The following is a 21,933-nucleotide window of genomic DNA, read 5'->3' as shown; positions in this document are numbered from 1 at the left end:
ATTACGTCCTTAATATTTTCTGAAAGTGGCTGATCGGCACCATTTAACCAAGAGGGACAAGTCTCTGAGATGAATGGAGACATCTGACCCATCCTGGTATTACTGGTCACGACAGGCTGTCCAGCAGATCATGCACTGCTCTGTTTGGAGATGGTGTTGAGGGGATGTGCTGAAGGTGTCTACTTCCAGGTTAAAGTGCAACTTAATGTAATAAGGAAAAGACCCATCACCCAGTAATATGAGGATGGCCGAGCCCCACTCCAGACAGTCCCAGCAAATGTTGACTAGAATATGGGGGGTGAAATTGGGTGCCTTTGCGCCTCCCGTTAGCGCCCCTTGCGACCGAGCGTGGCGCTGACATCGACTCCCACCATATTCGGCGGGGGTTTTGCGGTGGCGCTGCAGCATTGCACCCCGATCTCGTTCGCCATCGTCATCAGCATGCACATCGCCCCGGACCCGAAATTGACTTCCGCCCCCTGCAGCAGCGCCGGTCAAAAACACCGACAGCTGCAGGAGGCGTGCATTGGGCAGCCAGCCACTTCGGGGCCGGTGATTAAAGGCGAAGTGGCCGAGGTAAATTTTAAAAAAACGTCACTTTCTTGTGGCAGTTTTTTTCGCCAGTTCCTGCCGGCGATCGATCAGCCTGGCATTCTACTTGAGTGCCGGGCTGGTCGTGCGGGATCGCGGCTGCCTTGGTGGTCCAGGTAGGTACTTTTTCTATTGCAGAGCCTGCAGCGATGGCCCTTCCCTTTAAGGGAGGGAAGGAGCCTGTGAACGCGGCAGTGCTGCACGGCCCAGTGAGCAGCGCTGCTGAAGTCTCTGCCCCGCCTGCTGCCGATTGCACTCCAAAGAGGAAGTGGCACATTTGATTTAGCGTTCTACTTCCTTGCTGGAGCGCAAAACTGAATTAAAAAAAAGTTAACAAACGTTAATGAATTTCTCCCCCCGGGCTCTAAATACTGGGCTGACAGCCAGTGGGGGACTCGTGTGCAGGTAGAGTGACCACTGGCTCAGTGGTAGTGGTCTTGCCTCTGAGTCAGAAGAGTTGGGTTCAGGCCCCACTCCAGACAATGAGGAGACGCCGGCTGAGAATGCTGGGTTGACATCCAGTGGGGGGCACTTGTGTCCGATGTGTGCTGGTGGCCTGTGCCAATCGTTAGGGTAGCTTGGATCTTTAGTCTTGGTTTCAGCCCACCTAGGAGAGAAGGTACATAGAATCATAGAAGGATACAGCACAGAAGGAGGCCATTCGGCCCATCATGCCTGTGCCAGCTCTTTGGTAGAGCTATCCAATTAATCCCACTCCCATGCTCTTTCCTCATAGCCCTGTAAATCTTTCCCTTCAAGTATTTATCCGATTCCCTTTTGAAAGTTATCATTGAATCTGCTTCCACCACCCTTTCAGGCAGTGTGTTCCAGATCATAACAACTCGCTGCGTAATTTTTTTCCTCATGTCACCTCTGGTTCTTTTGCCTATCACCAGTCTGCCCATTTCACCAGTATGTATGTCCTCCTGAAGTCTGTCATTATCCTCCTCATTGTTTACTACATTTACGAGTTTCATGTTATCTGCAGACTTTGAAATTTTGCCCTGTAAACCCAAGTCCAGGTCATTAACATATATCAAGAAGAGCAGTGGTCCTAATCCCAACCCCTGGGGAACACCACTGTATACTTCCCTGCAGTCTGAAAAACAACCGTTCACCATAACTCTCTGCTTTCTGTTCCGTAGCCAATTTCATATCCACGCTATCACTGCCCCTTTAATCCCATGGGCTTTAATTTCACTAAGAAGTCTATTATGTGGCACTTTATGAAACACCTGTTTAAAGTCCAAATACACAACATCAACCACATTACCCTCATCAACCCTCTCCATCCATTACTTCAAAGAACTCAGTCAAGTTAATTAAACAAGATTTGCCTTTGACAAAACCCTGCTGACTTTCATTTATTAGCTCATATTTTTCCAACTGCCAATTAATTTTGTCTCGGATTATTGTCTCTAAAAGTTTCCCCACCACCGACGTTGAACTGACTGGCCTGTAATTGCAGAGTTATCCATCTCCCCTTTTTTGAACAAAGGTGTAACAATTGCAATCCTCCAGTCCTCTGGCACCACCCCCATATCTAAGAAGGATTGGAAGATTGTGGCCAGAGCCTCTGCAATTTGCACCCTTACTTCCCTCAGTAACCCAGGATACATCCCATCCGGACCGGGTGACTTTTCTACTTTGAGCGCTACCAACCTTTTAAGTACCTCCTCTTTATCTATTTTTATCCTGTCCAATATCACTACTTCCTGCTCCTTTACTGCTACATTGGCAGCATCCTCTTCTCTAGTGAAGACAGATGCAAAGTACTGATTTAGTACCTCAGCCATGCCCGCTGCCTCCACAAGAAGATTGCCTTTTTGATCCCGAATTGGTCCCACCCTTCCTTTGACTATTATTTTATTATTTATATGCTTCAAAAAGACTTTTGGGTTTGCTTTTATCTTAGTTGCTAATCTATTCCCAGACACCCTCTTTGCCCCTCTTAATCCCTTTTTTAGATCTCCTCTGCAGTTTCTGTATTCAGATTGGTATTATGAGCCTGACATTTATCATAAGCCTCCTTTTCCTGACTCATTATAACCTCCATATTTTTAGTCATCCAGGGAGCTCTAGTTTTGGATGCCCTTCCTTTCTCTCTCGTGGGAATGTGTCTACTCTGTACCCAAACCATCTCCTCTTTGAAGGCCTCCCATCGTTCAATTACTGTTTTGCCTACCAATTTTTGATTCCAATCCACCAGAGCAAAATCCCTTTTCAACTCACTGAAATTACCCCTCCTCCAGTTAAGCCCATTTACATCAAAGATAAAACCGTGAGGAAGGCAATGCAAAACTCCCTTGGCTGCTCCACTCCAGTAAGCGGCGCAAGCATCTGGTGTGAGACTTGAGTTGGGACCTGCCCTAGGGAACAGAACACGAGGGCTGGACAGACACATTTTAAAACTCTGACTTGCTAACATTCAGAATTTGGATCTCCCCTTTTAAAATTGCTCAATGATTTTTCTCTTTTGTGCATTGACGCTGAATTCCTTAGAACTTCCAGCACAGAAAGAGCCCATTCGGCTCATCGTGCCTGTGCTTGATTTTGCGGGGTAAGAGGAAGACCTTGTATACTTTCATTGCAGAGGGAAAAGAAAATTTCCTAAAAAAGATGAACCCCTCCATCTTTCTCTCCCCCTTTGCAAACCTTCGTAAAACCCATCTCTTCGACCAAGCTTTCAGCCAGCCCTCCTAATCCTCATGCCCCTGGCTGGAAACCTATTTTCCCCATACCTCTGTGATATGCTGTGGACTGTTTGTATAAAAACTCTATATAAATCAGAGAGTGATACAGCACAAAGGAGGCCATTGGACCCATTCTGCCTGTGCTGGCTCTTTGAAAGAGCTATCCAATTAGTCCCACTCTCCTGCTCTTTCCCCATTGCCCTGCAAATGTTTCCTTTTCATGTATTTATCCAATTCCCTTTTGAAAGTTATTATTGAATCTGCTTCCACCGCCCTTTCAGGCAGCACATTCCAGATCATAACAACTCGCTGCGTAAAAAAAAATTCTCCTCAACTCTCCCCTGGCTCTTTTGCCAATGACTTTAAATCTGTGTCCTCTGGTTCCTGACCCTCCTGCCAGTGAAAACAGTTTCTCCCTATTTACTCTATCACAACCCCTCATAAATTTGAACATCTCTATTAAATCTCCCCTTAACCTTCTCTGCTCCAAGGAGAACAATCCCAGCATCTCTAGTCTCTCCACATAACTGAAGTCCCTCATCCCTGGTACCATTCTGGTAAATCTCCTCCTCTGCAAGTTATTTTCTTGTGTTTGTTAAACAATTGAAAATTTGAAGTTGTTCCCGTCAGTTGAGGAAGATCTGAAAAAACAGAATGAAAAGCTGATTGCCCTTATTGAAACTCTGGTGTGTTTCTGCGTATCTGAAGTGTATATCCATGTGCACGTTTGCAAAGTCACTTCTTTGGTTGCAAAAATTGCTCCCAGTGAATGCCGACAAGCTTATATTTTAATGTAAAAACCACAAAGACTGTTGAGAGAAAAATGTGTCATGCAAAGCCTTCTAAAGTGCACCTTATAATACTGAGCTTAAATTTTATTCAGGGATTTTCGAGAATTTGCAAATGGCACTGTCTGCATGGAATGTGATGAGCAGTGTGAGAAAATGGATGAAGATGTGGTAACATGCCATGGAACGGTAAGGAGCCACTTTCAGGCTGTGACATCCCAATGACATCTTATTGCAGGTGGTCATTTGTATAAGTGATTTGGACATGATGCGAAATGTGGGGTTTCCCTTTACTTTTGTATCATGTAGAGTTTCTGTTGCTGAAAATTTTCACACCCTACGTTTTGCAAATGTGTCAAAACACTTCCTTTATGTTATTTGGGCTGATATGATGAACGGCCTGCTGAATTTTTATACTTGTTGCCCAAACAATGTGGCTATGTGCCAAAGAATGGAGGTGCATAAATAGTGGACAAGAACCAGGTGAAGACAAGAGCACAAGCAAATGCGGATGAGAGAGGCCATGCGTAGAGAGATATGGAATTACATAGATGTTACAGCCTAACCAGTCCATGAGCCTAATCCCATGTGCCAGCCATAGAGTCATAGAGTTTTACAGCACAGAAAGAGGCCCTTCGGCCCATCGTGTCTGCGCCGCCCATCCATCCCTGTCCAGTCTAATCCCATTTTCCAGCATTTGGTCCATAGCCTTGTATGCAATGGCATTTCAAGTGCTCATCCAAATGCTTCTTGAATGCTGTGAGGGTTCCTGCCTCTACCACCCTTTCAGGCAGTGAGTTCCAGATTCCAACCACCCTCTGGGTGAAAAAGTTCCTCCTCAAATCCCCTCTAAATCTCCTGCCCCTTACCCTGAATCTATGCCCCCTTGTTATTGACCCCCCTACTAAGGGGAAAAGTTCCTCTTTATCTACCCTATCTATGCCCCTCATCATTTTGTACACCTCAATCAGGTCCCCCCTCAGCCTTCTTTGCTCCAAGGAAAACAACCCCAGCCTGTTTAGTCTTTCTTCATAGCTGAGGCGCTCCATCCCAGGTAACATCCTGGTGAATCTTCTCTGCACCCTCTCCAAAGCAATCACATCCTTCCTATAGTGAGGCGACCAGAACTGCACACAGTACTCCAGCTGTGGCCTCACCAGCGTTTTGTACAGCTCCATCATAACCTCCCTGCTCTTATATTCTATGCCTCGGCTAATGAAGGCAAGTATCCCATATGCCTTTTTAACCACCTTATCTACCTGTTCCGCTGCCTTCAGAGATCTATGTACATGTACACCAAGGTCCCTCTGACCCTCTGTACTTCCTAGGGTCCTACCACTCATTGTGTATTCCCTTGCCTTATTTGTCTGTCCAAAATGCATCACCTCGCACTTTTCAGGGTTAAATTCCATTTGCCACTTTTTTGCCCATCTGACCAACCCGTTTATATCGTCCTGTAGCCTGAGGCTTTCCTCCTCGCAATTTACCACCCCACCAATTTTCGTGTCATCTGCGAACTTACTGATCAAACCTTTTACATTCTCATCCAAATCATTTATGTCGATCACAAACAACAAGGGACCCAGCACCGATCCCTGAGGTACCCCACTGGACACAGGCTTCCAGTCACAAAAGCATCCTTCGACCATCACCCTCTGCCTCCTGCCACTCAGCCAGTTTAGGATCCAACGCGCCAAGGCACCCTGGATCCCATGGGCTCTTACCTTCTTGACCAGTCTCCTATGCGGGACTTTGTCAAAAGCTTTACTGAAGTCCATGTAAACCACATCCACAGCATTTCCCTCATCCACCCCCCTAGTCACCCCCTCGAAAAATTCAGTCAGATTTGTCAGACATGATTTACCCTTGACAAAGCCATGCTGACTATCCCCGATTAATCCTTGCCTCTCCAAGTGGAGACTAATTTAGTCCCTCAGAATTTTTTCCAATAATTTCCCTACCACAGATGTTAGGCTCACTGGCCTGTAATTCCCTGGTTTATCCCTGCTACCCTTCTTGTATAATGGTACTACATTAGCTGTTCTCCAGTCCTCTGGTACATCCCCTGTGGCCAGAGAGGTTCTGAAAATTTGTGTCAGAGCCCCTGCAATCTCCTCCTTTGCCTCCCACAGCAGCCTGGGATACATCTCGTCCGGGCCTGGGGATTTATCCACTTTTTGGCCTGCTAAAACCGCTAGTACCTCCTCCCTCTCGATGCTAATATGTTCAAGGATGTCACAGTCCCCTTGCCCGATTTCTATGTCTGCATCCGTCTCTCTCCATAGTGAACACAGATGCAAAAAATTCATTTAAAACCCCGCCTACATCATCTGGCTCTACACACAGATTGCCACTTTGGTCCCTAATGGGCCCTACCCTTTCCCTGGTTATCCTCTTGCCCTTAATATACTTATAAAACATCTTAGGATTTTCCTTTATTTTGCTCGCCAGTGTTATTTCATGGCCCCTCCTCGCCCTCCTAATTTCTTTTTTAAGTATGCCCCTGCACTTTTTATACTCCTCTAGGGCTTCTTCCGTCTTTAGTTTTTTGTAACTGCCAAAAGCCCCCCTTTTATTTCTAATGCATTTTTGTATATCCCTTGTCATCCAAGGTTCCCTTTGCTTGTTGGTCCCACCCTTGACCTTTACAGGAACATGTTGGCGTTGTACTCTATTTCCCTTCTGAAAGTCTCCCACTGTCTTGATGTGGATTTTCCTATAAGTAGCTGCTCCCAGTCCACTTTGGCCAGATCCTGCCTTATCATATTAAAATCGGCCTTCCCCCAATTTAGAACCCTTATTTCCGGGCCGTCTTTGTCTTTTTCCATGACCACCTTAAATCTCACTGAATTATGGTCACTGTCGCCAAAATGCTCTCCTACTGACACTTCCGCCACTTGCCCGGCTACATTCCCCAGAATTAGGTCCAGTATCGCCCCCTCTCTTGTAGGACTTTCTACATGTTGGCTCAAAAAGCTCTCCTGGATGCACTTTAAGAATTCTGCACCCTCTAAACCTTTCACACTCTGACTATCCCAATTAATATTGGGGAAGTTGAAATCCCCCACTATTATTACCCTATTATTTTCGCACTTTTCTGAGATTTGCCTACATATCTGTTCCTCTATCTCCCCCTGACTGTTTGGGGGCCTATAGTTCACTCCCAGCAAAGTGCTTGCCCCCTTTTTGTTTTTAAGTTCTACCCATATGGCCTCATTAGAGGAACCCGCTAAGATATCATCCCTCCTTACAGCAGTAATTGACTCCTTAATTAATATTGCAACACCCCCTCCCCTTTTACACCCCCGTCTGTCTCGCCTGAAGATTCTATACCCCGGAATATTTAGCTGCCAGTCCTGACCCTCCCTCAACTATGTCTCCGTGATAGCAACAATATCGTACTCCCATGTGTTCAACAACAACTTCAGTTCATCCACCTTATTTGCAAGACTCCTTGCATTAAAATAAATGCCTTCCAGCTCTGCCATATTCCCTTTTGCCTTCACATATTTGCTCTGCCTTGTTTTTTTCTCTGTGTTTGGCTGTAAATCACCCCCTGCTATAGCTCCACTCTGTACCCCATCCCCCTGCCAAGTTAGTTTAAACCCCCCCCAGCAGTGCTAGCAAACCTCCCCGCAAGGATATTGGTTCCCCTCTGGTTCAGGTGTAAACCGTCCGACTTGTACAAGTCCCACCTTTCCCAGAAGCAGACCCAGTGATCCAGGAAACTAAAGCCCTCCCCCCTGCACCATCCCTTTTGCCACGCATTCATCTGTTCTATCTTCCCATTCCTATACTCACTAGCACGTGGCACCGGGAGTAATCCAGAGATTACAACCTTTGAGGTCCTGCTCTTTAATCCTTCACCTAGCTCCCTAAATTCTTGCTGCAGGACCTCATCCCTCTTTTTACCTATGTCGTTGGTACCAATGTGGACCACGACCTCTGGCTGTTCACCCTCCCGCTCCAGAATGCCCTGCAGCCGCTCAGTGATATCCTTGACCCTGGCACCAGGGAGGCAACAAACCATCCTGGATTCACGTCTACGGCCACAGAAACGCCTATCTGTTCCCCTTACTATAGAATCCCCTACCACTATTGCTCTCCCACTCTTTTTCCCCCCTTCCTGGGCAGCAGGAGCACCCCCAGTGCCAGGAAGTTGGCTGCTGCTGCCTTCCCCTGGTGAGTCATCCCCCTCAACAGTATCCAAAGCGGCATACCTGTTTGAGAGGGGAATGGTCACAGGGGTCTCCTGCACTACCTGCCTGCTTCTATTGCTCCGCCTGGTGGTCACCCATTTCCTATCTTCCTGTGCAGCCCTTCCCTGCGGTGTGACCAACTCACTAAACGTGTTATCCACGAACCTCTCAGCATCGTGAATGCTCAACAACCCATCCACCCGCAGCTCCAGCGCCTCAATGCGGTCTGCTAGTAGCTGCAGATGGATGCATCTCTGGCACACGTGGTCATCAGTGGCACCGGCAGTGTCCCTGAATTCCCACATAGAGCAAGAGGAGCATATCACGGGGCTGTGCTCACCTGGCATGACCTTCCCTTTACTTAATTTAAAATTAATTTACTATCACCAATTAAAAATATCTCTAAGGCGCTTGTATAGTCTACCAACAGTCCCTGCTACACCAGAAAAGACCCTAGTAACTATAAACTACAGAGTTTAAGTTTAAAAAAGAGAAATACTCACCAACCAATCACTTACCTGCTCCCTGGTGACGTCACACTCTGATTACTTTTTACCTCTCTCCTCTGCTGTTGATTTGGTATGCCTCGCTGGTCCCGCTGCTCCGAGTGGTCTCGGGCCTCGCCTCTCTCCGGTATTTGTACCCGGCTCCTCCTCGCTGGTCCCGCTGCTCCGAGTGGTCTCGGGCCTCGCCTCTCTCCGGTATTTGTACCCGGCTCCTCCTCGCTGGTCCCGCTGCTCCGAGTGGTCTCGGGCCTCGCCTCTCTCCGGTATTTGTACCCGGCTCCTCCTCGCTGGTCCTGCTGCTCCGAGTGGTCTCGGGCCTCGCCTCTCTCCGGTATTTGTACCCGGCTCCTTCTCGCTGCTCCCGCTGCTCCGAGTGGTCTCGGGCCTCGCCTCTCTCCGGTATTTGTACCCGGCTCCTCCTCGCTGCTCCCGCTGCTCCGAGTGGTCTCGGGCCTCGCCTCTCTCCGGTATTTGTACCCGGCTCCTCCTCGCTGCTCCCGCTGCTCCGAGTGGTCTCGGGCCTCGCCTCTCTCCGGTATTTGTACCCGGCTCCTCCTCGCTGCTCCCGCTGCTCCGAGTGGTCTCGGGCTTCGCCTCTCTCCGGTATTTGTACCCGGCTCCTCCTCGCTGCTCCCGCTGCTCCGAGTGGCCTCGGGCCTCGCCTCTCTCCGGTATTTGTACCCGGCTCCTCCTCGCTGCTCCCGCTGCTCCGAGTGGTCTCGGGCTTCGCCTCTCTCCGGTATTTGTACCCGGCTCCTCCTCGCTGCTCCCGCTGCTCCGAGTGGTCTCGGGCCTCGCCTCTCTCCGGTATTTGTACCCGGCTCCTCCTCGCTGCTCCGAGTGGTCTCGGGCTTCGCCTCTCTCCGGTATTTGTACCCGGCTCCTCCTCGCTGCTCCCGCTGCTCCGAGTGGTCTCGGGCCTCGCCTCTCTCCGGTATTTGTACCCGGCTCCTCCTCGCTGCTCCGAGTGGTCTCGGGCCTCGCCTCTCTCCGGTATTTGTACCCGGCTCCTCCTCGCTGCTCCGAGTGGTCTCGGGCCTCGCCTCTCTCCGGTATTTGTACCCGGCTCCTCCTCGCTGCTCCGAGTGGTCTCGGGCTTCGCCTCTCTCCGGTATTTGTACCCGGCTCCTCCTCGCTGCTCCCGCTGCTCCGAGTGGTCTCGGGCCTCGCCTCTCTCCGGTATTTGTACCCGGCTCCTCCTCGCTGCTCCGAGTGGTCTCGGGCCTCGCCTCTCTCCGGTATTTGTACCCGGCTCCTCCTTGCTGCTCCCGCTGCTCCTCTTCCCATATTCCTTTATACCCTTTTCCTTCAACCACCAATCTGACCTATTCTTGAAAGTTGTTGTGGTCTCTGCTTTAATCACAAACTCTCGGTTGTGCAACCCCAGGCTTTTTCCTCCATCACCCTACCTGGTGAACCATTCCAAGTGTTGATCAATCTTTGGATGACGAGGTAACTCCTTATACCTATCCTTAATTGACCTTTCATCAGCTTTAGCCTATGGCTTCTTGTGTTGCCTTGACATACCCACAAAGTAGTGTTGTGCATTTACCTGGTCTACAATGTTTAATGTCTTGTCTCATAAATCAAGCCTCTGATGCAAGCCTTGTGCCCTATTCTTGTACCATCTCTATGGTGTAATAACTCTGCTGCCTAAATGCTTCAATTATCTTTTGGTGATCAAGCGTAGATACGGTTGCTTCAGCTAAAACAGCCTAAACCATCTGATATCTATAGAACGTTGAGTGTTGCACTTTCCATTGACTTACACCTATCACAAGCTCTAGGAAGCATGGATCATGCTGAAAATGTAATTCCATCATTTCATTGAGGGTTCACCTTGTTTTAAAAGTCTTATGAAAGGTGTTCCCATTAATAAGCACCACATCATATTGTTTTCATTTGGAGTGGACTTCAGATAGGCCAACCCAGAGACTCTCTATTAGCCTTGCCGACCCCTCCAATATTTACTAGCGCAGCCGATTTATCTGCAAAGTAGAATAGGAAGAGTTTGCAATGAAAACCTTTTGATATGGATGCTGCTGGCCAATAACCCCTTTGTTCTGTAGATTTTATGAAGCAAAATGTGTTGAACGTACGAGCAATGGGTTGGTCACCAAGCAAAGATCCCGCCCCACACAGATAATTGTCCATTAACTAGTTCCTATGTGCTGTGATCAGTGTTAGTAAAACTGGCTCCCTGACAGATGATAATGGGTCAGACAAGGGTAAACGATTGAGTAAATGCAGCGCCAGGAGATTCAGATATTCACAGAATTAAGTACAACCATATGAATTAGTCGATGGGATGCCATTACTGGGAAAGGAAGGTGAGTTCACATCAATTAGAAATTACAAAGTGATTATCCTCTGACTCTACTGTATTAAACTTAAAAAAAAAAACTATTGAGAGCCTGACAATGCTGCTGTTGATTAATCTCTCTTGGATGCTGCATAGCACTAATGGTGTTGGATACTTCACTGCCTTTAGCATATTGCACGCTGTAATTTTCTAGATGGTTATTTTTGCAGATATTAAGCAGTAGAAAACCAGTTGATCTCACCCATACAGTCTAAAGACTTAATGAGGCGCACACACGTTGAACGTGCACAGCAGCTTTATGCTGGTGGCCTTGCTTTAATTGGACACAATCAAGACCCAAATCTGGTTAATGTATAACTGGATCTCTCCCACATATATGTGGGTTTATTATATTACCGAGGTGCATATTTATTGGTGCTTTACTTTGCCTCTTCCTTCTGGTAATATAATTGGAATGTTATTCCAATACAATACTCACAAAAACAGTAATTTCAAAAAAGATGTGATCGTGCATGATTACTTACACTGCAGGTTAATAGGTTCCCATTTTTTTAAAATGGGTCAAAACATCCATTAAAATAGCAGAAAAAGAATTTCAGACAAGGATGCGAGTGAGGAGTCGGGGCTCCGGGTGGGAGGAGTCGGGGCTCCGGGTGGGAGGAGTCGGGGCTCCGGGTGGGAGGAGTCGGGGCTCCGGGTGGGAGGAGTCGGGGCTCCGGGTGGGAGGAGTCGGGGCTCCGGGTGGGAGGAGTCGGGGCTCCGGGTGGGAGGAGTCGGGGCTCCGGGTGGGAGGAGTCGGGGCTCCGGGTGGGAGGAGTCGGGGCTCCGGGTGGGAGGAGTCGGGGCTCCGGGTGGGAGGAGTCGGGCCCTGGGTGGGGAGGAGTTGGGACTCTGGGTGGGGGGGTCGGGACTCTTGGGGGGGGGGGGGGAGTCGGGGCCCTGGGTGGGGGGAGTCGGACCCTGGGTGGGGAGGAGTCGGGACTCTGGGTGGGGGGGTCGGGACTCTGGGGGGGGGGGGAGTCGGGGCCCTGGGTGGGGGGAGTCGGACCCTGGGTGGGGGGAGTCGGGCCCTGGGTGGGGGAGGGGGTCGGGGCTCCAGGTGGGTGGGGGGGGGGTCGGGGCTCTGGGTGGGGGGAGTCGGACCCTGGGTGGGGGGAGTCGGGACTCTGGGTGGGGGGGAGTCGGGATCCTGGGTGGTGGGGGTCGGGGCTCCAGGTGGGTGGGGGGGGTCATGGCCCTGGGTGGGGAGAGTCGGACCCTGGGTGGGGGGAGTCGGGACCCTGGGTGGGGGGAGTCGGACCCTGGGTGGGAGGAGTCGGACCCTGGGTGGGGGGAGTCGGACCCTGGGTGAGGGGGTCGGGGCCCTGGGTGGGGGGAGTCGGGGCTCTGGGTGGGGGGCTTGGGGCCCTGGGTGCCGGGGGGGGGCGTCGGGGCTCCGGGTGGGGGGAGTCAGGACCCCGGGTGGGGGGAGTCGGGACCTTGGGTGGGGCGAGTCAGGGCCCGCGGTGGGGGGGGGGTCGGGGCTCTGGGTGGGGGGAGTCAGGGCTCTGGGTGGGGGGGAGTCGGGTCTCTGGGTGGGGTGTCGGGGCCCTGGGTGGGTGGGAGTCAGGACCCTGGGTGGGGGGGGAGTCAGGACCCTGGGTGGGGTGTCGAGGCCCTGGGTGGGGGGAGTCGAGACCCTGGGTGGGGGGGAGTCGGGGCTCTGGGTGGGGGGGGAGTCGGGGCTCTGGGTGGGGGGGAGTCAGGGCTCTGGGTGGTGGGAGTCGGGACCCTGGGTGGTGGGAGTCGGGACCATTGGTGGGGGGAGTCGGGACCCTGAGTGTGGGGAGCAGCCATAATTGATTCGAACAAATTCTCAATTTAATACAAGAGAGAGAGGTGAAGAAAGATGTTCGGGGATACTTGATAATCCAGCCACGAGTGTCCAATCTACCATGGGGAATAGTCGTTCCACTGAAATCTGGTGTTAATGATCATTGATTTTCACAAGATATAAGGAATCGTTTGCTCTGGCAATGCCGGAGACCAGTTACTGTTTCACTTTACCCGCAGGCACAGTCCAGCAGTTGGGGTCATTTTTGCAGGGACTGTGCATCTTTTGCTGATGCCTTGTCTTTGCTTTCTGTTCATTAATTCCAAGCAATTGAAGGTTTTTGGCAATATTATTAGTGAACAGCAAGAGTCCAGCGCTGCGTCAGTGGAAGCTGTGGAAATTTGTCACTGCTCCTATGAAATCCAATCCCGCAGAAAATTACCCAATTGACAGCACGCCCATTTGTTTATCTTCTGCCCCCGAGGGTTTAACTGCTGAGGCCAGCGTCACTGGGCGTGAATCCTTTGCTTGCAAATTGATGCTGCTTCTCTCACCCAACAAACTCAAAATAGCACCTCCCGAGGCCAAAAAGCCACGATTTTTTTGCAGTGCAGTGAGTATTGTCATAATGCAATCTCATTCATAATGAAATGTTTGACATTGAAATCCAGTTATCATCATTAAAGATGGCTCCTGACATAGCAAAACTGTTCTTTTAATGAAATTTTGAGGGGGTAAATAATGTTTCATTATGTCCATGGGGTTGGAAGGGGAGATTGTAGTGAATTAATAAATTAAATGGATAACATTTCAGACAGTGAGTGGTCAGAGAGGTTGGTGATCAACTGGTTGGTAGGTTCTCTTCCTTCTCTTCTATACCTTTAAGTTGGTAAGTGTAAAGTCTGTGGGTTGTGCAGTTAATAAATACACAGACTTCAGAAGTAACAAACAAACAGGTCTTTACTATTCGAAGGTCCGGGCGAATCTGCCCCAGCAATCATGCCACAACACTTATATACTGGTGTGGTCACTATCGGTATTACAGTATACAGAAGCCAAACAAATAGTGCCACCCGAAAGTAGTCCTCTTAAAGGTGAACGGTTACATTCAATAGTTCCCTTAAAGGTAGACGGGTACATACACTACAATCCTCCCTTTTTAGCTTATTACTTACTAAGTCCATAGTGAACATACATTCTAACATATATACAGGTTTATGTAAGACAGTTCATAGATTCAGTCTTTCCGGGGGTTTCCGGATTCTGTCAGGATAACGCCGCAGTGGTGTCGTCATTTCAGGCGGGCTAGGAGGTGCTTCTGGCAAGGTCGATTCGGCTTGAAAAGCCGTGTCAGGTTCAGCTGACTCCAGTATCACTAGATCGGAAGTAGGTGTTCTGGGTATCTCAGTTTCAACATTACCCGGATAAGGTGGTGAAGTCGGTGGCCCATTTGTGGCGGACCCTATGATTTGGTCAACATGGCGCCTTATTATATTGTCTCCAATGTCCACGGTGTACATCAATGACCCCAGCCTTTTCCCAATAGTTCCAGGCTGCCATTTCTCAGTACGGTAGTCCCGGGCCAAAACTCGTTGACCGATCTGGAAAGATCTAGTGACCCTGTCGTTCATGCCCTGGAATTGTCGGTTCTCTACGTCTCTTCTGACGTTTGGTTTTAGTAAATCCAGCCGGCATCTTAGGCGTCTATTACAGAACATCATTGCGGGAGTTTGATTTGTGACCGCATGTGTCGCATTTCGGTATGCCAACAAAAAGCTATCCACCTTATGTTGCAGACTTATATTTTCATTACTCATGGCCTTTACGGCCTTCTTGAAGGTCTGGACAAACCTTTCAGCCAATCCATTGGAGGCGGGATGGTATGGGGCTGACGTGTAATGTTTAACCCCATTGCTCTTTAAGAATTTCTTGAATTCTTCGGACACAAATTGTGGTCCATTATCAGAACAGATCTGTTCCGGCAGGCCATTCCGAGCAAACATAGTCCTTAACACTGCGATGGTTTTTTCCGTCGTGGTGGTGGTCATCTTAATTACTTCCGGCCACTTGGAGTGGGCATCCACCGCTATTAGAAACATCGAGTCCATAAATGGACCAGCAAAGTCGATGTGTACTCTTTGCCAAGGCGATGAGGGCCACTCCCATGGATGCAGAGGAGCCTGGGGTGGCGCGTTCTGAACCCTCTGACATCCTAGGCAGTTCTTCGTGATCTCCTCTATGTCTCCATCAATGCCTGGCCACCACACAAACGCTCTTGCTAGATTTTTCATCTTTACTCCCCCCAGATGTCCTTCGTGCAGCTCCTTTAGCACCTTCTTTTGGAATTTGGGTGGAATCACCACTCTAGATCCACACATCAGGGTTCCTCGACACACTGACAGTTGTTCTTTCCTCTGTGCAAATGCTTGCAGTGTTGGTTCGCTCTGTGCTGGCCATCCCTCCACCGTTACATCATAGACTCGTGAAAGAGTCGGGTCATTCCTTGTCTCATTCTCAATCATTGAGTTTGTTATCGGTAGACACTCCACTATGGATGAGTGGAACAACTCTACTGGGTCCACTATACTCGCTTCTTCTACCATCGGCAATGGCAAGCGTGACAACCCATCAGCATTTCCATGCTGTTTAGACCTTTTGTACTCAATTTCGTATTGGTGTGCCCCAAGTAACACGGACCACCTTTGTAACCTTTGTGCTGTCATGGTGGAAACGGCCTTATTTGGGTTGAATATGGACACCAACGGCTGGTGGTCTGTCAGCAATGTGAACTTTTTACATTGTAGGTAATGGTTGAATTTCTTCACGCCCCACACAAGACTGAGGGCCTCCCTATCTATTTGGGCGTAATTTTGCTCCGCGGGTGTCAATGATCGGGACGCGAAAGCCACTGGCCTTTCCGAGCCATTTGGTAGCCTGTGCGAGAGTACTGCCCCAATTCCGTACGGGGAAGCATCGCAAGCTAGACGAAGGGGTAATGCTGGGTTGAAATGAGCCAACACTTCTTCAGAGGTAATCAACTCCTTGCTTCTGCGAAAAGCCTTTTTGCATTCTTCACTCCACTTCCATGGTGTTTCTTTCCGCAACAGGTCATTCAGCGGATGCAGTACCGTGGATAAATTTGGCAGAAACTTGTGATAGTAATTAATCAACCCCAAGAATGATCTTAACTGTGATACGTTTCCTGGAGCGGGGGCTTTCACAACCGCTTCTATCTTTTCGGGTGACTTATGCAGTCCCTCTCGGTCAATGACATGACCGCAGTATGAGATCCGTTTTCGGAAGAACTCACACTTCTTGCGATTAACCCGAAGGCCATACTCCTTCAACCTGGTGAGTACCAGTTTCAAATTCGTGAGGTGTTCTTCCTCATCTTTTCCCGTGATTAAAATGTCATCTAAGTAGCACTGCGTGCTTGGAATTCCTTGTAACGCCTGTTCCATGGCCCTCTGCCAAATTGCTGGTGCCGAAGCTACCCCAAAGACCAGTCTATTGTAGCGATACAAGCCTCTGTGAGTGTTGATGGTAAGGTACTGGCGTGACTCTTCCTCGACCTCCATCTGTAGATATGCTTGAGCCAGATCTATTTTCGTGAAATGTTTCCCTCCAGCCAACGAAGCAAAGATATCTTCAATCCGCGGAAGCGGGTATTGTACCGTGTGAAGCACCGGATTCACAGTAATCTTGAAATCTCCGCAGATACGGACCTTCCCCGGTCCCCCTGGCTTATTACTCGGTGAGGACTTCATGACGGGAACAATGGGCGTGGCCCACTCACTCCCGTCCACTTTTGACAGAACCCCTGATCGTTCAAGTTCTTCCAGTTCTGCCTCCACAGCTGGTCGTATTGCGTAAGGTACTGATCTGGCCTTAAAAAACTTTGGGCTTGCATTTTCTGCAATCTTAACCTTTGCTTTAATACCTCGCAGTGTTTCCAGTCCTTGCTGGAATACCTCCTTAGCTTCGTCCAATATTCTGGACAACCGTTCAGGTTTGACATCCTCTTTTTCGGAATCCACCGTCATGGTGTTTAGTGACTGCCAGTCCAATTTTATTTTTCGGATCCACTCCCGTCCCAGAAGTGGTGGTCCTCCCTCAGGCAATACATACAGGTCCAACCGGTGATGATCTTTATCCTTGTATCTCACCTTGACTTCTATCATTCCGATGGGGAATACTTTGTGCCCCGTGTATGTCTGTAGTACTAGTTCCGTATCCCGTAGTGGAATATGCTTGAAAAATTTCTTATAGTCATGCTTATTCATGACCGTCAACGCCGATCCGGTGTCCACTTCCATTTTTACTTGGACCTTTGCAATCTGTAGCGTTATCCAGATAGTTTGTCGGTCAGCTTCATTGCTCACGTTGTGAATTCTCAGACTGTCCAGTCCTTTGCATTTGGAGTGTGAGACCGACTTCTGTTCCCTCAGACTCTTCTTAGTCACCTCTTGTACCTTTCCATACCATTTTTGTGGTGACTTCTTATTGTTGTACGTTGCTCCTGACCGGCATACCTTAGCTATGTGCCCGATCTTGCCACATTTCCTGCATTCTTGGTTTTTACCCCAGCATTGATTCTGGTCGTGTGTTGTCTTCCCACAACGGTAGCATTTTGTTGTGCTCGAAGTAATTTGGTCCACCCCTAGTGCCGCCGCCTTTAGCTGCATTTCCGCCGTTCCTTTCGCTGTGGCTTCATGCGATGCAGCTATGTGGACAGCCCTGTCCAGTGTGAGGTCATTTTCTTCCAGTAGTCACTTCTGCGTTCCTTCTTTGGACAATCCGCATACGAACTTGTCACGCAGTGCCTCTGTCAGATTCCCTCCAAACTGGCAGTATTTCGCTATCCTACGCAGTTCGACCAAGTATTCCGCATTGCTTTCGTCTTTCCTCTGCGTTCTTGCGTAGAATTTGAATCGTTCAGCCAGCATCAACGGTGTGGGGTTCAAGTGATCCTTCAGCACTGCTACAATATCATCGAAAGTTTGATCTGCCGGTTTAGCTGGTGAGAGAAGATTCTTCAACACCCCGAATGTTTTCGCACCCATCATGTTAAGTAAGGTTAAAGCTTTTTCCTCCTTAGCTATTTTGTTAGCCTTACAATGTATCTCAATACGTTCTACGTACGTGGCCCAGTCTTCTATCTCCGAATTGAACTCGTTGATGTCCGCCCGCTTAGGCATCTTTCTTTCCTTGGGTACAACACAAGTATTTCTTCAAGTATTCTTATTTATTTGTTTATTTCTAAGATGGCGGTTTTCCCGCGAAAATGGCGGTTTCCCGCTCTTTCCTTCTCGCCCCGCCCACTTCAATCGTCTTCCCCGCCTAATGGCGGCTTCCCGCGTTTCTTCCCTGGTGGAAGGGGTACGCTTTCCCCACAGCGGACAGGTTCAGCCGCTGGGCTGGCTTCCGCACAGCTCCCCTTACTCGGCTCTGTCTTTCCCTCCCGCCCGCACGGCTCTACCGGCGCTGGGTACACCCCGTTAACGGAGGACAGTTCAGCCGCTGGACTGGCTCTCGCGCAGTCTCTCACCCCGTTTTCGGCTGTGTCTCTCTCCCACTCCCGCACGTTCGGTTTTGCCGGCTCTGAGTACCCCGTTGGTGGAGAACAGCTCAGCTGCTGGACTGGCTCCTCGCAGTCTCTCTCTCTGCACCCGGCTCTCACCCGCACGGTTCCCGTTCGCCTCCCCAGCCCTCTCGCAGACCGGTGTTTCCCTCCCCGGCTGCGGCTGGGTTTCTCTTCCCGCGCCTACTCGCAGGCTCAGCGCTTCATGGCTGCGGTCGCTGCCCGGATTTTTCCCGCCGATCGCGGTCCGGCTGTCACCCGACACCGTTGGACCCGACTTTTGGCCGGCACAGCTCCCCTCGACCGAGGTCGAGTGCTCTGCCCTTATCCTCCGGATACTTCTACACATTCCCCTACTCACAGTCTCTTCGGCCGCCTTGTTTCTTGCTGGTCGGCTCACTCCGCACCGTGGCAGAAGGGTAGTCAGTGCCTGTTGCTGATACAGCTTTTGTTGTTAGTCTTCCTGCTTTCTGTTGTTGCAGCCTTGTGTTTTCTTTTGGTAGCACGACGAGGGCGGTTGTCTCTCTTCGACGCTCTTCGTTGCTTTTGGTAGTCTTGCCGCAGGGTACGATCGGACTCGTCGCCACTGTAAAGTCTGTGGGTTGTGCAGTTAATAAATACACAGACTTCAGAAGTAACAAACAAACAGGTCTTTACTATTCGAAGGTCCGGGCGAATCTGCCCCAGCAATCATGCCACAACACTTATATACTGGTGTGGTCACTATCGGTATTACAGTATACAGAAGCCAAACAAATAGTGCCACCCGAAAGTAGTCCTCTTAAAGGTGAACGGTTACATTCAATAGTTCCCTTAAAGGTAGACGGGTACATACACTACAGTAAGTCCTATTAAATAGTGGTGTAATATTATCATCTATATCGGGGCAGAGGGTCTTCATAATTAATAAGAAGAAATTTAATTAATTACACAGATATGGGTGAACAGGTGATGTGTCACTGTTGCAAAATGTGGGAGCTGGTGGACCCCATTGAAGCTCACGGTGATTACATTTGCGATAAGTGTTTGCTGCTAGAGGAACTCAAGCTCCATGTTAAAGAGCTTGAGACCGAGCTTCAGACACTGCGACACATCAGGGAGGGGGAGAAGTTCCTGGACTCTATGTTTCAGGAGGTGGTCACACTTATGAAATTAATTACTGCAGATGTAGTCCGTGGTCAGGGACAGGACGGTGTGACTACGAGAGAGGAAGGTACAGGGATCCAGGATGTAGTATTGAAGGAGCCGCAGCCCTTGCTCTTGTCAAGCAGGATTGAGGTTCTTACTCCCTGTGAGGGCAGGAGCGGGGACTGCAGGGAGGATGAGCAACCTGGCCACAGCACCGTGGTGCAGGGGGCCATTCAAGTGGAGGGAGTAAAAAGAAATGTTGTAGTGGTAGGGGATAGTATCATTAGGGGGATAGATAGGGTTCTCTGCAGTCAAGAGCGGGAGTCCCGAAGGCTGCGTTGCCTGCCCGGTGCCAGGGTTAAGGACATCTCTTCTGGGCTGGAAAGAAAGTTGGAGTGGGAGGGCGAGGATCCAGTTGTCGTGGTCCATGTTGGTACAAACGACGTAGATAGGACAAGGAAGAAGGTTCTGTTAAAGGAGTATGAGCAGCTAGGGGTCAAATTAAAAAACAGAACCTCAAGGGTAATAATCTCTGGGTTATTACCTGAGCCACGAGCGAATTTGGCTAGGATAAATAAAATTAAAGAGTTAAAATGCGTGGCTCAAAGACTGGTGTGGGAGAAATGGGTTTTGCTTCTTGGGACACTGGCACCAGTACTGGGACAGGAGGGAGCTGTTCCGTTGGGATGGACTCCACTTGGCCAGTGCTGGGACTAGAGTCCTGGCGAATCATATAACTAGGGCTGTAGAGAGGGCTTTAAACTAATTAGTCGGGGGGAGGTTTCTAGAGAGCAAATAACAGAAATGACAACGGAGAAGGTCATAGACTTAGGTAGCAGTGGGGAAATTAAAAAACAGAACGTGTCAGGAAGGGACAGAAGGTATGGAGTAAAAGGCAAAGTAGTAAAAGGGGAAAAAACAGGAACTAAGTGTCACAAAACATATTTGAAAGTTCTTTATCTGAATGCACGTAGCATTCGTAACAAAATGAATGAGTTAACGGCACAAATAACTACATATGGGTATGATCTTGTGGCCATTACAGAAACATGGCTGCAGGGTGACCATGACTGGGAATTAAACATACTAGGTTATTTAACAATCAGGAAGGTCAGGCAGGAAGGGAGGGGAGGTGGGGTGGCTATGTTAATAAAGGAAGGAATCAGTATAATACAGATAAATGATATTGGGTCAAAGGAGCAGGATAGTGAAACAGTTTGGGTAGAGATAAGGAATAATAAGGGGAAAAAAACACTAGTGGGCGTAGTCTCTAGGCCTCTGAACAGTTGCAACTCTGTTGGACGGAGTATTAATCAGGAAATAGTTGAGGCATGTAATAAGGGAAAAGCTATAATTATGGGGGACTTTAACTATCATATTAACTGGACAAATCAAACTGGGCAGAGCAGCCTTGAGGATGAGTTCATTGAGTGTATTAGGGATGGGTTTCTTGAGCAGTATGTAACTGAACCGACCAGGGGGCAAGCAACCTTAGATTTGGTCCTGTGTAATGAGACAGGATTAATTAAAAATGTCCTAGTAAAGGATCCCCTTGGAATGAGTGACCATAACATGGTTGAATTCCATATTCAAGTAGAGGGTGAGAAGGTTGGATCTCAAACAAGCGTGCTGAGCTTGAATAAAGGAGACTATGAAGGTATGAGAGTGGAATTGATCAGAGTGGACTGGGAAAATAGATTAAAGGATAAGACGGTACATGATCAGTGGTGTACATTTAAGGAGTTATTTTACAACTTCCAAAAAATATATATTCCACTGAGGAAAAAAGGGTGTAAAAGCAAAGATAGGCATCCGTGGCTAAGTAAAGTAATTAAGGATAGTATCCGACTAAAAACAAGGGCATATAAGGTAGCCAAATCTAGTGGGAAGATAGAAGATTGGGAAGTCTTTCAAAGACAGCAAAAAATAACTAAAAGATTGATTAAGAAAGGGAAGATAGATTATGAAAGTAAATTAGCAAAAAATATAAAAACGGATAGCAAAAGTTTCTATAGTTATATAAAAAGAAAAAGGGTGGCTAAAGTAAATGTTGGTCCCTTAGAGGATGAGACTGGGAAATTAATGGTGGGAAACATGGAGGTGGCAATAACGCTGAACAAATATTTTGTATCAGTCTTTACGGTAGAGGACACTAAGAATATCCCAACACTGGACAAACAGGGGGCTCTAGGGGAAGAGGAGCTAAATACGATTAAAATCACTAAGGAAGTGGTACTTGGTAAAATAATGGGACTTAAGCCGGATAAATCCCCTGGACCTGATGGCTTACATCCTAGGGTCTTGAGGGAAG

The 21,933-nt window shown here is 48.8% G+C and overlaps 1 protein-coding gene across 2 annotated transcripts in view; it reads left to right on the top strand.

Moving 5' to 3' along the window:
- Nucleotides 1-21,933, top strand: part of erbb4b (erb-b2 receptor tyrosine kinase 4b) — a 1,694,493-nt gene that overhangs the window by 905,817 nt on the left and 766,743 nt on the right. For both annotated transcript variants that reach the window (XM_085985415.1, XM_085985416.1), the window contains exon 14: nt 4,168-4,261. In XM_085985415.1, the coding sequence (XP_085841541.1) occupies nt 4,168-4,261 (94 nt within the window). The remainder of the gene's footprint in view (nt 1-4,167; nt 4,262-21,933) is intronic.

Source organism: Somniosus microcephalus, chromosome 4 (genome assembly GCF_052327205.1).
Source record: "Somniosus microcephalus isolate GS21.2 chromosome 4, FLI_Smic_1.0, whole genome shotgun sequence".
In the NCBI taxonomy this organism is placed as follows: domain Eukaryota; kingdom Metazoa; phylum Chordata; class Chondrichthyes; order Squaliformes; family Somniosidae; genus Somniosus; species Somniosus microcephalus.
Note: the sequence above shows the minus strand (reverse complement) of the source record. Positions and strands in the feature narration are given on the sequence as shown.